General features: G+C 40.1%; 7 protein-coding genes across 7 annotated transcripts; 1 reads left to right on the forward strand and 6 right to left on the reverse strand.

Moving 5' to 3' along the window:
- The first annotated feature begins 27 nt into the window (after window positions 1-27).
- Window positions 28-4516, forward strand: Tsp_01258 (putative trehalose-6-phosphate synthase domain protein). Its single transcript, XM_003377026.1, is given in 8 exon segments — window positions 28-149; window positions 216-315; window positions 443-508; window positions 756-836; window positions 1518-2014; window positions 2026-2423; window positions 2443-3580; window positions 3592-4516. The coding sequence occupies 8 exon segments, from the start codon at window positions 28-30 to the stop codon at window positions 4514-4516; spliced, it is 3327 nt and encodes a 1108-aa protein (XP_003377074.1).
- Window positions 4517-5589: 1073 nt separating this feature from the next.
- Window positions 5590-6385, reverse strand: Tsp_01257 (dynactin subunit 6). Its single transcript, XM_003377027.1, has 5 exons — window positions 6354-6385; window positions 6164-6228; window positions 5945-6106; window positions 5841-5888; window positions 5590-5744 (listed from the first exon to the last, which is right to left on the reverse strand). The coding sequence occupies exons 1-5, from the start codon at window positions 6383-6385 to the stop codon at window positions 5590-5592; spliced, it is 462 nt and encodes a 153-aa protein (XP_003377075.1).
- Window positions 6386-6802: 417 nt separating this feature from the next.
- Window positions 6803-7632, reverse strand: Tsp_01256 (ubiquitin-fold modifier 1). The gene is made up of 4 exons (XM_003377028.1): window positions 7556-7632; window positions 7053-7110; window positions 6930-7002; window positions 6803-6873 (listed from the first exon to the last, which is right to left on the reverse strand). The coding sequence occupies exons 1-4, from the start codon at window positions 7630-7632 to the stop codon at window positions 6803-6805; spliced, it is 279 nt and encodes a 92-aa protein (XP_003377076.1).
- A 1183-nt stretch (window positions 7633-8815) lies between these two features.
- Window positions 8816-9319, reverse strand: Tsp_01255 (conserved hypothetical protein). The gene is made up of 2 exons (XM_003377029.1): window positions 9004-9319; window positions 8816-8847 (listed from the first exon to the last, which is right to left on the reverse strand). Exons 1-2 carry the CDS (start codon window positions 9317-9319, stop codon window positions 8816-8818), a joined length of 348 nt encoding a protein of 115 aa, XP_003377077.1.
- Window positions 9320-9716: 397 nt separating this feature from the next.
- On the reverse strand, window positions 9717-10300 carry Tsp_01254 (putative zinc finger protein 575). Its single transcript, XM_003377030.1, is given in 4 exon segments — window positions 9717-9893; window positions 9937-10033; window positions 10048-10173; window positions 10194-10300. 4 exon segments carry the CDS (start codon window positions 10298-10300, stop codon window positions 9717-9719), a joined length of 507 nt encoding a protein of 168 aa, XP_003377078.1.
- A 2377-nt stretch (window positions 10301-12677) lies between these two features.
- Tsp_01253 (conserved hypothetical protein) lies at window positions 12678-13373 on the reverse strand. The gene is made up of 3 exons (XM_003377031.1): window positions 13271-13373; window positions 13150-13232; window positions 12678-12947 (listed from the first exon to the last, which is right to left on the reverse strand). The coding sequence occupies exons 1-3, from the start codon at window positions 13371-13373 to the stop codon at window positions 12678-12680; spliced, it is 456 nt and encodes a 151-aa protein (XP_003377079.1).
- A 494-nt stretch (window positions 13374-13867) lies between these two features.
- Tsp_01252 (conserved hypothetical protein) lies at window positions 13868-14217 on the reverse strand. The gene is made up of 2 exons (XM_003377032.1): window positions 14074-14217; window positions 13868-14050 (listed from the first exon to the last, which is right to left on the reverse strand). The coding sequence occupies exons 1-2, from the start codon at window positions 14215-14217 to the stop codon at window positions 13868-13870; spliced, it is 327 nt and encodes a 108-aa protein (XP_003377080.1).
- Between the last annotated feature and the right edge of the window lie 473 nt (window positions 14218-14690).

Genomic DNA, 14690 nt, shown 5'->3' on the forward strand with positions numbered 1-14690 from the left:
ATAATAATAATAATAATAATAATAATAATGGCTCCAGGAACCATGAAACCCGCGCCTCGTTGTCCACCGACAGCAGCGGCGGAAATTCACACGAAGCTGAAACTCCAGGAATGGTTCTATCGGGCGGCCTGTCTTCGGGCCACTTTCAGGTAGTTGCTACGAATGAAAACGCTTGCATATTTAATTTAATTTAATTTAATTTAAATTTGAATTAGCTTGTCTTTTTATAAGTTATTGGATATAATGAGCTTTTTCCTCCGAAACTTTGACTTAGGCATGCGAGTGAAAGTTTGCACAGAGACAGTTGAGTGTCGGGTATGTTGTCGTCGTACTGTTTGTTGTGGGATAAAATGCATATTTCTTCTCGCAGTTGCCTTTTGCACACTTTTCCATGGTGGTTTTCATTTCATTTTAATTGATTATTATTTTTTTAATTGTATAGCACCGAATTTTAGGCAATTTGAAATTTCCTAATAGCTTGTTAGTGTTGGTAATTATTGGTGGCAAAGTATTTTATTGATTTTGTCATTTTGTGGGTGGAAAGAGTTTGAATAAGTGAAATTTCAGTCTTAATTTTCACATTTGCTTAATGATGTGTTCATTATTATTATTATTATTATTATTATTATTATTATTATTATTATTATTATTATTATTATTATTATTATTATTATTATTATTATTATTATTTTTATGCAAACATTTAGATTGAATTTAGTTTCTTTTTCAAATATTTTCTTTTGTTTGAATTTAAGGTGATAAAGACTTGCTTTTTGAAATTTTGCTACATTGTTGTTCTATTCAACAATGAGCAATCGGTTGTTGTTCATGCATGGGTATTTTTAACTTTTGTTTTTATGTTTTAAATTGAGGTATAAATTTTAAAATGGAAAACAAAAGTATCAGCATTCATTCACGTTCACAAGCCAGACATGTCGATGATAATAATATTTTTTTGTTTCCATTTCTTTGATGTATGGGAATGTTTGAACATTTTTAATCGATGTTTGTATTCAAATTTCAGATATTTTATTTTCATATTGGTGGTGTGGTCAATTCTGATTCATTTATTTTGCATTCTTTTGCTCTTTTCCATGCATTCTATCGATTTTCTTCTTCAATTTCGATTCAAACATAAAGTTGCATTTGTGATTTGGTTATGATAATTAGAACAGTTTTTATTCAATAGTACGTAAATTTTAGTTTCATTGTGATGATGTCCATTTTTCACGAATCTTTAGTATAAAAATGGTTTTAATTTAAATAATCAGAATTCAACAGCTCTGCTGTATTATTATTATTATTATTATTATTATTGTGAAAATTTATTTTCACCGAAGCACCACCAAAAACGGTACTACCAATAAGTAGCAAGTGGGATATTTTAATTTGTCCACATTTTCTTTCGATTCATGTTAAAAAAATGGCATATAATTTTGTAATGGGATATTTTTTTTGTATTGCACGTGCTTTTGTTGGATTATTCGAAATGAGCATGATTGTTGGTTGTCGTTCAGGAACGGGTGATTACCGTCTCGAATGCACCGCCAGTATCGCTGAGAAAGCGCAATGACAGCGAGTGGGAAATTGGTCAAGGCAGTGGGGGTTTGGTCAGCTGCTGCGAACCCGTGATGAACAAAGATCCGGAAAACGTTTGGCTGGCTTGTTTCGGACCGCAAGTTCCACTGCGCACGCCTTCGCGCAGTGACACGCCCATTTACGAGCCGACAAATTCTTTGGGCTTGCCGTTGGTCAGGAAGAGCAACGCGAATGTCTACCTTAGCATGTTGCAGGATCCGCTCCGGGACGAAGACGAAACTATGCAGGAGATTCGCGAGCAGATGTCTTTGTTCGGAGTATTCCGCGCTTACAGCCGTGAAAATTACCACCTGAATCCGGTGGTCGTTCCTGAAAACGACTACAACACTTTCTACGGTGGCATTTCGAACGGCTTGCTCTGGCCGGCGTTTCACAACCTGCCCGACTACATGGTCAAAGATTACGACAATCCCAAGTTGTTGCAAGAGCACTGGCATTCTTACGTGCGCGTCAATTATCAATTTGCGATCAACACAGTGCGCAACAGTCGGCCGCAGGATTTCATCTGGGTCCACGACTACCATCTCCTGTTGACCGGTTCCATTATTCAGTCGTTGGATTCGAACTTCGAGGTGGGCTTTTTCTTGCACACGCCCTTCCAACTGCCTCCGGATTTTTTCGTCAAATACCGGTCGATCGCGTTGGCCATACTGTGCGGCATGACTCGCTTCAGCAAGGTCGGTTTCCAAACCCACCGGGACCGTGCGACTTTCATCAGCCTCGTCCAGCAGTACTTGTCCACGTCGACCGTCGTCCACGTCCAACGCACCGACAGCTACCGTATCACGCACGGAGGCTGGACGACGTCGGTGGGCGTTTTTCCGGTCAGTATTAAAAATGAAGAATATCTGAATTTGGCGAAAAGTGATGAAACGCAGAAGCAGGCCCGAGAAATTCGCCGACGAATCCTCGGCGAGACCAACGCCCAAGGGAAGTTGTTCTTTTCGTGCGAACGGTTCGACTACACCAAGGGGATCAAGGAAAAGTTGCTCGCGTTCGACAAATTTCTCACCGACCATCCGGAACGTTTGGGCAAAGATGTTCTCTACCAAGTGGCGGTGATCAACCGTCGCGGCGTGGACAGCTACCGTGAATACCAGGACGCGTGTTTGGAACTGGCGGACCGGATCAACGCCAAACACCGACCGCCGGCCAACCATCCCGACTGGAAAGCGGTCGTTTTCCAAACCGACGGCTTGCCCAGGAGCAGCGTGGTCGCCTGCTATTTGGCCATGGACGTGGGCGTGGTGACGCCGATCAAGGACGGCATGAATCTGGTCGCCAAGGAGATGTTGGTCAGCAATCCCAAGGCGGGTTTGATATTGTCCTGCGGTGCCGGTACGGAACAGCAGTTTTCGTCGGCCGGCTTCTACAGCGACACGTTGCGCTGCTACCACCGTCTGGAAAATTTGAACGACTGCGCTGAATTCGCCTCGCTGTTCTACGACGCTGCGCTGGAGCCGGCTGAACAGGCCAGCGCCCACGGTCAGTTGTTGTTCGACTTTTTGATGGCGAACGACATCGAAAAATGGTCCGGTGCATTTTTGGACTACAGTTGGACTCACGAGGTGATCGAGCCGGTCGAAGTGACCAGCCTGGCCGAATTCTACTCGTTGATGTTCCAGACCAGGACCGTACGCCGGCAGATCGTAGAACGCGTGGTACGCGGCTGTCCGATCCGCGCCCGCTTTTCCATTTCGTTGAAAAACGTGCGTGCCAGTCTCAAAGCTGCATGCAAGCAGGGCAACGTGGTCGAATTGCGCAGTTCGTCCCTGTCGCCGCCGCCGCCGTCGTCGTCGTCGTCGACCAATTCACATCATCCTGCCGACACCACCCCATTAGCCAGACTGGACATTTCCGACGAGCTCAGGCAGATCGATTTGGATATTTCGTTTTTGGAATTTGTCCAGAGTGACGACTACGACAATTTGGAACAATTTTTGCACAACTTGGCCAAACACCACGTCGACGGACCAGAGGCGTTTTTCAAAGAAGTGGCCCAGGCGACCCAGTTGATGTACCGCGGCGACCATTTCCGCTACTTTTTCTCCGACCGCGACGGTACGCTCAAAGACTACGCCTGCAGTTACACGAGCAGCATCCAGCCGGCCTACAGTGCCGTGATCCAGGCCACGTTCGCCAACCGTTGCACCCAGTATGCGGCCATACTGACGTCGGCACCGTTGATGAACTACGGCATTTTGGACATGGTCGTCTTGCCGGACGGCTATTTCTGTTACGGGGCGTCGATCGGCCGCGAATGGTACATCGACGCGACGCGCAAATTCAAAGACAACAGCATCGGCGAACGGGAGATGAACCTTTTGGAAAAAGTCGCCGATGCCGTGCGCGAACAGCTCTGCCGTCCCGAATTTCAAATGTTCAACTGGATCGGTTCCGGTTTGCAAAAGCACTACGGTCACATTACCGTCGCCCACCAGGACTGTTACCGGTCGGTGCCGGCCGACCGTTCGGCCAAGTGGATCGAAACGATTCGTGCGCTTGTCCATGCCGTCGACCCAGACAACCGGACATTCCAACTGTACGAAGGGGAAACCGACGTCAGAGTGCTGCTCCGTTCCGTTCACGGGACCCAGACGACCGTGTTCACCAAAGGCGACGGGATCGAATTGTTCCTGCGCGAAATGGAACTTTCACTAGACGACGGCAACGTGCTCGTCTGCGGCGATTCGGACACCGACTTGCCCATGTTGAGCAAAGTGTTGTCGTTGAATCCCGAACGAACTTACACGATCTGGGTCACCCAGTCGGACAAGCTGAAACGGGACGTGGAAACGTTGTGCGGCCGCTTCAACAACGCCAACTACGCTTTCGTCTCGTCGCCGGGCGTCCTGTTGAGCGCCATGGCCCAGGCGACGATTCGCGAAATACGCGTCCGGCCGTCGACCGACCGTAGGCCGTCGTTTCGAAACTATCCCGGCGGCAGTGTTTGTGTCTGATTCGTTGACGAAAGAACAAATCGAAAGCAAACGACCGATCGATTGGTTGATTTCTTCTTTTTCAAGCATATTCTAACTGAATTATTCACTTTATTATTTATTAATTATTTTCAGTGGACAATTTCGTACAATATATATATATATATATATATATATATATATACTTATTTTGTTTACTGCTGCTCATTAACATTACCATAACAACTGTGAATAACGTCGCTTACGGGGCCGATTCTGGGAATTTTCTTCTTTCCTTTCCCTCTACTCTCTATGCCTTATTATTATTATTATTATATTATGCCATCCATCGTATTCTTTTTTTTTCTTTGTTGCCATCTGTCGTCGTTATTTCTTAAATTTCAAACGTGTAAAAAATTCTGTTTTTCTTTTAAAAAAAAATCTTCCATTCGACACTTCTGCTGCTGGTGGTGGTGGTGGTGAATGAACATTTGGCTACAAGTGATGATGATAATGGTTGGTTATTCGAAAGTTGACTTAGCAAACCAATACATAAAGCATAAACACACATATATATGGGTTAATGCTGTTTTCTTTATTTTTTTTCACAGCATTCATATATAGTCAGTTATTATATTTTGGAAATAATAAAACTAGTGTAACATCAATCATTATTGTGTCAAATGCAAAAATATATTTTTTTTTACCTATTTCAACTGATGAAATAAATGCAAGCGTGTGAATCTCTACTTTTTTTCAAATGACATAACTGCCTGCAACTGTAAATGAGCGAAGCGAATAAATAAAGTTGTAAATAATGTATTCATTCAAAAAATTAAGAAAAATATTTTCATAAACAAGTGAAAACGCAACTGCAGCAGTTTGGGCGAAAGTTGAAACCAAACGACGGCAGCTAAATTTCTTTCTTCATTTGAACTGTTCATTTCGAGGATAATATTTTTCAATGGTTTCTCTCAGATAATCCGGCCCCATCAATTCCGACTAAAATACAACATTATACAAACAAATTATTAAGCAACTAGCAGTAATTTATAATTAGAATAATAATGCATTATTGTACATTCATAGGTTCGATGGCAACATGCCGCAACGGTGGAGTGGAAGAAACAACTGCCGTTTTTGGAGAAATTACTTCTGACGTCTTCAGTGACACTCCAACTCCAACTATGCAGTGATCTGTTATTTCAACATTCGGTCCAACGTGAGCTGTGCAAAAATAATATTTCACAAGATAAATAAATATGTTAAATAAAACAAAAAAGGGTAACCATTCAGCATATAACAAAAATATACAATTATTACCTTTAACCTCTAAAAGGTTATTATCTCCAACTTTCAGGGCTTCACAGTCTATAAAACAACTATTACATTTAAAAATTCCATTTCATTTCATTTTTCTTTCTCACGAGATTGTATCCCAAAAACATTATTATTTCCAATTGTCATTGTCAAGCCTTTGTGCCTATTTATAATTGAAGCAGACACTTCGAAAATGTTATTTTCTCCAATAACTATGGGACCTTCTTCGGCACGAATTTCCACTCTCGAAGCAACAACCGTTCCAGGCCCTAAAAAAAGCATTCAGTATTTTCAAAAAATTAAAAAAACCAATTTAAATCACTAACCAATTTTTACATCACCCTGTATAATAGCGTTGGCTGGCACGAAACAATCTTTAGCCGGAGTACTTCTGTTACAAATTCAACAATGCAAAATTTAACGTGAAAACAAATTCAACAGCATTTTGTACTGTTTGTTCTAACTTGCGCACTATTAATACAACTGAATGCAAATAATTAAGTTAAAAATACTCACTTTTCGCTTCCTGAAATGTCTTCATTAGACATTTTTGAAAAAAAAAGTTAACTGACCATCTGATGGTACCGTTGTTTACTACATCAGTGACTGTCAATATAAAGATGTTCAAGATTTATTATGAACAACGATTCCAATCTGAAAACAAAACATTGCAATATTCATTTTCACAATAAAAATTGCTCTTTTCTTCAGTAAAAATCAATTTTTCTTGCATTTCTTAAATTAATACATTTGACGTAGTAAAATTGTTATATCAGTACACATATATAATAAAAAACACTATACAACGGAAAATAACACTTTATTGATCAATCACACCAAAATTTCTTAAAAAATCATTTTTCTTAAAAGCGAATAACATTTTTCAAACGTCACGTTGTTCATAAGCATGCACCGCACATGCGTCACCAAAATCCTTTTGAGCCTGTATGTTCTTTTCCATCCTTTTATAAATGAAAGCCAACACGATCACGAGGTATCAGTCTCAATTCAGAACCATGTTTCATAAAAACGGAACCTAAATTGTATCGCCGCTTTTAATTTCACAACATTTCACTCGCTATCTTTCTTTACCAGCAGTTTGAGAAGGTGTGATGCCAATACCATCATTTGTAATTATGGCGCTTGTTTCAGAAGGAACGTTAAACTTAAATAAATAAATAAATATTAACCAAAAATTAGGCGATAAAAACATACTTGCTCAGCTACAAATTTTAGAACAGCTGTAAATGGAGTGTTCTCCGGAACGCTAAGCCTAAAATATAGTAGCAGCTGTAAAAATCAAATGTAATTCGTTGGAAAATAAATTAGCAGTTATGAATCACCATACAAAATTCCCAAATTTTAAAACATTCAACGATTACATTAAGAAAATGGAAATTTAAATACTACTTTCACAAAAATGCTGCTGCTGTTGAATCATAGTTCCTTCCATTTGTTTTGCGTGAACAATTGGATGATTTCAGATTCAAAATTAATTTTGTCCAAAATTTTCTCATCTAATGCAGCTATTCATAGATTCACAGAAAATAAGGACTCCAACATTCAAAAGCAAACATTCCATTAAGAATTATTTCAAAAATGCTTAAACCATCAAAAAAGCAACAGCAAATTTAAAATTACATTAAATTTCCATAATTTATATCATTTAGGAAATTAAAATAAATTCACATTTTATACTTTAAGCAGTATATACGTACACTTTGAAAGGTAACTTTGGATCACTTGTAAGTGTAATTTTAAAACTAACTTTTGAAGAATCGCCACTGCTTGCCATGAGAGTAACGAATCACATCGGTGATAAACAATAAATAGTATACGATATTACAGTAAGAAAAGTAACTGATTGTTAGGTTTAATAAAATTTATTTACAAATGTCAACATAAAAAGAATAGAATATCCTTAACAAATGTAACATATACTACTTAGAATAATGCTAACCCATCACTTAACCACACTTTTAAGTAATTTTCAGAAATCCTGTGAATAAAACTGTTGTAAAAGTTCAAAGAAGATAGTAACCCTTGTAACGAGGCGCTCTCCCGGGCGGGCTCATTCGTCGCCTCAACAGGGTTGCTGAGACAGTCATCACCGAATGACGACGCGCCGGTGTTGACCTGCGGGTTCATCTTCGCGTCTGTATCGTCCGTCCGGTTACTACCAGCCCTGCCGCCCCTTTTCCCTAATTCACGCTTTGTTGGTAACATTCTCGCACTCAAAGCACAGAACAAAAATACAGTATTTATTCGCAATAACAACAACGACCACCACCGTATATCGCAAACAACAAACTATCGCTCCATTGCTACTAATAATAGTCACGTTCCACGGTACTCTTTCCTGATCTTCAAGTACCGGTCAGCTTATGGTAGCTTTGTTCTTCTTCCTCATCTTCGTTATCTAGAGAAGCACAGCAGTTGTTAGTTGTCGGTCTGCGTCTGCTACACCCTCGTTTTGTTCCAGATTTAACAAAAGAAAAGACGAAACCACCGGTATGAGCACTTGTTCTTTGCACCCACTTTTTACATATTGCAAAGTAGAAAACACCTCACAAAGTATCTTTACATATAATGTGGAATACTGTTCGCCAACTTTTTTTGCATTAAAGTGCATGCGCAGTCGCAATTGCATTTGCATGCGTTTAAGCATTTTTGCATTTTATAGTAAATATTCTCATGACCAATGTAACTTCTTTATATTTGCTGAGAATTTTTTGTGTCTATTTTGAAGAACAAAATTTTAAAAGATGTCTCACTTTACATGAATATGGCAATAAAGAAGTGATATTAATGATTAAAAATAGTGCTTCTTCACAGTTTTACATTCACTGTTCAAATAATGACCTGCTTTTGTAAATTTTATTTCTTCACGTCTGTGCTAATCAGCAGACTTGCACAGAAACATTTCCGCTTTTTACTTCAAGCGCTTCCGAACTTTGTATTACAACAGCAGCCAACAATCAACAACAGTATGAATCAATAACAAACAAATCTGAACTATATTACAATATATACAATGGACAAAAATAAACTATACAATATTAATGAATATAATATATACAAGGTGCTATAATCGTAGAGGTTCAGGTGTATGATATGATATGACAATTAAAATGTTCTACACTAATTTCATTATAAAGCAATCTACTCGTCGCTGCTGAACTCCGTAAGCTCATTTTACGCGTATAGTTATCATCCATTTGCCGCACCACCATCTCGGTTTTACCCTGTACATCGGTGATCAGTTGTAGAAACTGATGAAACCCCAGGTGGTGCTTTCGTGCTCTTTTTGTCATACGGTTCTGCCAACCTTCCAGATAGTTGTTGGAGCGCACAGGCACACCATGAACATCCCGCTGGAAGTACTGGAACAAAGCTTTCATTTGACCCGACGCCCCAACATTTAAGATTTCAAAACCCGCGGGTACAAGGTTCACCGGAAAAAGTGCTAATGCCATCAGCATTTTCACTTTTTTTACCTACTGATTGTTCATATAAAATCATTTTTTAATCCAAGCCGGCTTGGCAAAAGTGGAAGAAGCAAGCTTGCACTCGGGTGTTGTGGAAGTTGTCTTGAATGGCAGGGATAAAGTCTGTTTCGAAATCGCAAACAAATTTTGCCGGATTAAAGTTGGGCGCCAAGTTCTTCCGCTTTGGAAAGGAGCACTTCAAATATCCGGCTATACATGGGCAGATCTTTCCCAACAGTTATACAATATCCGACGGTCAATAACCATCATAAACAAATGAAAGATAAACAACTGTTATCACGATGGGAGAATCTTAAAAGTCCCATCCCCGCACCAGCAGTTACTCTGAGCCAGCAGCCTCACACCAGGTTCAGTGGCAAAAATCAATTTATCATTGGTCGGCAAATAATATATTCAACATTGCTCGCCGGAGTTTACTGTTGTTTGTTTGGCAGGAGCTGCAGCTCACTGCCCAGTTGCCGGTAAGCGTGGGTATTTCCGGGCCAGACGGTTGTACATTGTGTGCCGCGCCTGGTCCCACGTTGGAAAATGCGCGGCAGTGTCTAAACTGATGGAAGAATTGCTTGCAAGCTCATTGATATTTCCATCACCGGTCTCGTATCTTCTGAGGCCAGCCGTCTCAACTCGGCAAGCTGCTGGTGATGGTAAAATGCGTGAGGGTTTACCGGGCAGCTTTCCGCATGCTCACTTAAACGGATGACTTATGTGGCTTCCAAATTTGTGGACAGTGTGCCACGGCAGCCTCTCGATCTCTAAATTGGAACAGAAATGGCTCGCTTGTAATATTAGAATAATAATAACGTTGTACATTGAGACAATTCTGCTTACTTCAGTACACATCCAATACTTATCATTACGATTCGTCCTCTTCAACGTGTAGCACCTTCCTCTGTACACCAATTTTTGTTGATTCTTTGTTATCGTCAGGAATTGAATTACATCATATGCATCCATCATTTAAAAAATCACTGTGTGTTATTTGTAGATAATTCAAAACCAATTTATGAAGTAGAATTCAATTTTATTCAGTTGGAGCAAAAAAGATAGTGAGCAAGCGGCTTAGGAACAGTCAAGAGTTCGGTTAGATAGCTTATATCTCGAAGATCTTTTCATTTTGAATTGCATTTTAAATACTTTTTGCAACATTTCGTTTTCATTTCTCCCTTGATCAGCAACTGAAGATCAACTGTCACAATGTGGTGCCAACGCCTTTTGTCAATGTTGACAGAACATGATTAACCACACGCAAATGCTGACATCAAAGAACGCGATGTCCACTGCAGAGTGCATTTGAAGCAGCTTTAAGCGCTTTTCTGCTTTGTGCTGTTCATCACTTTCTTTCTGCTTTCGAAGTGCTTCACTTTTATTTATCCATGCGAGTGCAAAAATGCTGTTCAAAATAAATGTCAGTCAACAGTTGCTTTCCCTCGTCATATAAACTACCTTCTTAGCTAACAATTAAATCAGATTTATGCCTAAGGTTCTTTTTTGTTTGTCAGATATTGTTCTTCTGAGTAGCTAAAGGCTATTCAAGTACAAAGGGAAAATCTAAAATTTATAAATTGTCAACAGCTGCAGTTTTCGGCTGAAAGTAGGATTGTGATTGCTGAATGTTAGCATCGACATATTTTCTGATTTCACCTGTAGTGTTCTCTGAAAATGTTTCTGGTTTCGATGAGAATCTTATCTTTGCTTTCTTTCAAGTTTCTTTAGCACCCGTTCACAAGAGTTATTGTTTTTTCTTATGTTTATTTTCAATTAAAAAATAAGAATATGGGATTTTATTTAAAATAACCATCTGTGATTATACATTTTGTGTAAACTGTATTAAATTTGTTTTTCAATATCTAAAGTAGACCGACTACTGGGTTGACTAAACATTCAAGTTTCAACTGTTGTATTACGATGATAACCACATGTTGAACATTCCAGATCAAAAAGGATCTGTTGCATTTCGAAAACATTTCACCAAACAAAAGTGAAAGCAAAGAAAATTATTTTTCATCTCAAATTCACTCCATCATGGCTGGGAACGTTATCTTTCTCTAGCACTGCATATTTTCTGCCAAAATATGATCATTGCTGATTATCCTCGTCAGCAGGCATGAAGCATATATTGATCTTTCATTTGCTGCCGGACTTTCATCCCCATTGTTAAGAGTGAACAGTATCATGGGGTTCACTGTCTTGGTCACACAATGAATTCATTTGAGAAAGCGTCTGTCTGTAGCATTGTAAAAATTCCAGACCGCAAATATCCTTGTTTGAATTTGTGCCTTGTGCATTTCTATGGTATATGTCAAGAAGTATTTGGTGCAGTATCCACTGACATCACATTGTATCGATAATCTGTGAAAATTTTCTGAGATGTAGCATTGAACTGAAAATGCTTTTGGCTAGCTTAGGGAAAATTTAATGCATATGTGTGTTGGTCTAGTGAAATTTCAGAAAATTCTGCGTGATGAATTTTGACCATGCTCATGATAATCGCTGCACAACTTTCTTCATTGCCAAATTAGTTGACAAGGCTAGCTTTGTTGCCATCGTAAAACGTCATTACGTGTCAAATTATGAAAACAATGAATGACCCATATCTAGATAAGCATGTTCATTTAATCTCTCTTTGTCTCAATATCTTCTTTAAGCAGTTGATTTGTTGCTTCTATATTTTTTTCAGAATGATGCAATTGGATAATAAAGATATTCAATTTGTAAAGGACAAGACCATCAATTCTATTTTTCTTCTATTTACTTTTCAGTGGTCATCACTAGCTTGTGCTATTTTCTGTGTCTTAGATTTGAGATATATTTTCGCATGATACGAATAAATAATGATGAAATTCAGTTTGTATCTCAAAGAATCAGCATAAGGTAATACACAAAGGGAACTGCTGCACGCTGAAGCGCAAAAGTCATAATAATAAATACTGGTTGTGAGCAATGATTCAAACAGTGGCTTAAAATAGCACATTAAAATAATCTTCTGTAATCAGTGAAATGTAAAAAGACAAAGCTTTTTACAAGCATCATTTGCTAAGTCCAAAACATATATACACTATTTCACATTACATATAAAAGAAGAACTTTGTTTCGAAAAATAAGAAATGTGATTATTCATGTCCATATTAGGTAATTTACTGGTGAAGCATCCCATATTTGGGCAACCTTAGATGGAAAACAATCATCCCATCAATGACCAAGGCTAAGCAGCTAATCAAGTGATACAAATTATTCAATCAATTATTGATGCAAACTGGGTAACAAATAAAACAGCATAACTCATTAGCCAATTACTAAGCAATAGCCGTACAGCCAATCAACAGCTCGCCAATCACAAATAAGGGGAGGAGTTAGGGGAAATCGGTACTGGACAAAGTAGGACGATCCCGTTCATCAGAACAACGCAGTCGTACAGATCAAGTGGTTGCGCAACCAACCAGGTTACTGAATTTCTCCTCAGAGATTTCGGCCACAAGACGCAGAGCCAGCTCAACCAATATGTATAAATACGAGCGAGGAGAAATGACAGATGAACACACGAAGTGAAAGCTATCTGAACGCCTGGTTGTTCATTAGCTGCTGTCTCATTGCCTGTTCTTTGCTTCAACTAAATGAAATTCAATTCTGCCACACATATTGTTTTGGATTATCTATAAATAACTTATACAGTCAATTCCTGAAAGATATTCAAGTTCCATCAGAAGGATTTTCCAACATATTTTTGGTCCTCTGAGCCGGATTCGAACCAGCGACCTATAGATCAATCACCGACAACAAACGATTCAAACAGAACTATGAACAACCGGAAGAGACGAACCGCGACATACAACTCTGAAATGATAGCATGGACACACTGATGGACCAGAGTAACCGACACTGAAGCTATCTGAGAAGTGTCCAGCGCTTTATAACAGACGAAGCAACCCTGTTTCAGCTCACAACAACTACGGCTGGATGGCATCTCCGAAGAAGAGAGATCAGAAGCTATCGTCGAATTTGACGAGCTAGTTGCTAGGTTCCTGGTCATACAACGCCGAGTGGACGAACTGCTGAGATACGACCGTCGAGTACGACAACTCAGCCTTCGGGTAAACAGCAGCTCAGCTCAACAATGCTGATCCCAAAATTGCCAACTTACATTGGAGACGTTCTACAATTCTAGGGCTTTTGGGATCCATTCGAGGCTGCGGTGCGTCGCTGAGAAGATCTACGAGGTGTCACCAAACTAGTGCATCTGCGTTCCTTCAATGAACATCAAGCAATTGAGGGTGTAACCACCGCTGCTGAGAACTATCTGACAGTAGTGCAGCTCCTGCATGACCGCTTCTACAGAACAGCTTAGGCTCTGGACGCACACATACTTGAGATGCTCAACATGGAAACCAGTGTTGCCAAAGAAAGAGCAGCTCTGCTTTTACTGCATGACAAACTAAACAGACACGGCATAGTGTTCAATGCGATCAGTAGGGACCTCGACACAGCCGTGTCTGGTTTTTGAGTGATGCTCCCATTCATTGTCTCTCATCTGCTGCGAGAGATACAGTCTTGATGGAAGGTTCGAGTTGAAGAGCTTTCTGAGGAACAAATGACTTTGCAGACATTCCTCACGTTTCTGGCAACAAAAGCCCAGTGTGTAGTAGAACCCAGTGACTCCACCGAGGAGACCTGAATCCCCCTCCGCACGCAAAGACGTTCGACTGCAGGCTATACTGAGACAACAGTCATACCAGCCCAGAACAGTCGACGCCCTCCACACGGCGCTTCCGACTACGTGTGCAGTGTGTCAAAGTGAAAACACTGAGTGATGGCCTGCCCACAATTTCGAAGTCAAGAATTGGTGGAACGGAAACAACAGCAGCATAACCTGGCATGTGCTTCACCTGCCAAGCTCAAGGCCACAGATCAGACCGGTGCAGACTGAAAGAACGTGGCTGGAGAACGCATCGTCTGCTAACAGCAACGGTCCTGAGCAGACGAGTGCAAATATCAGAGAAACTCGACATCACAAATGCACCATCCAGAAGGAAAACACGGTCTTAACAGTCAAGGGAATCAGCGGCATGCATTGCATCCAGATTTGGCCAGAAGAGTACCGGTTTCATTGTGCTCAAATCGAAGACATCATGAAATGACCTTTAGGAATCTCTGGGAGCACGACTGTATCAGCATCCAGAATCAGAACGGTTTGGTCCAGACCGGTCCCACTTTTCACTTATTGGTCGTTGACCACGCTATTTTATTGGGCCGTCAAGTCGTTGTCTTATTGGTTTTCCTTGTCTGATTGCTCATTGATTCAAATCTTTCCCTTGTGATGATTAGCTGTAATATTTGTTCATTTTATTGG

The sequence above is a fragment of the Trichinella spiralis genome (genome assembly GCF_000181795.1).
Source record: "Trichinella spiralis strain ISS 195 chromosome Unknown Scfld4, whole genome shotgun sequence".
NCBI classification, from domain to species: domain Eukaryota; kingdom Metazoa; phylum Nematoda; class Enoplea; order Trichinellida; family Trichinellidae; genus Trichinella; species Trichinella spiralis.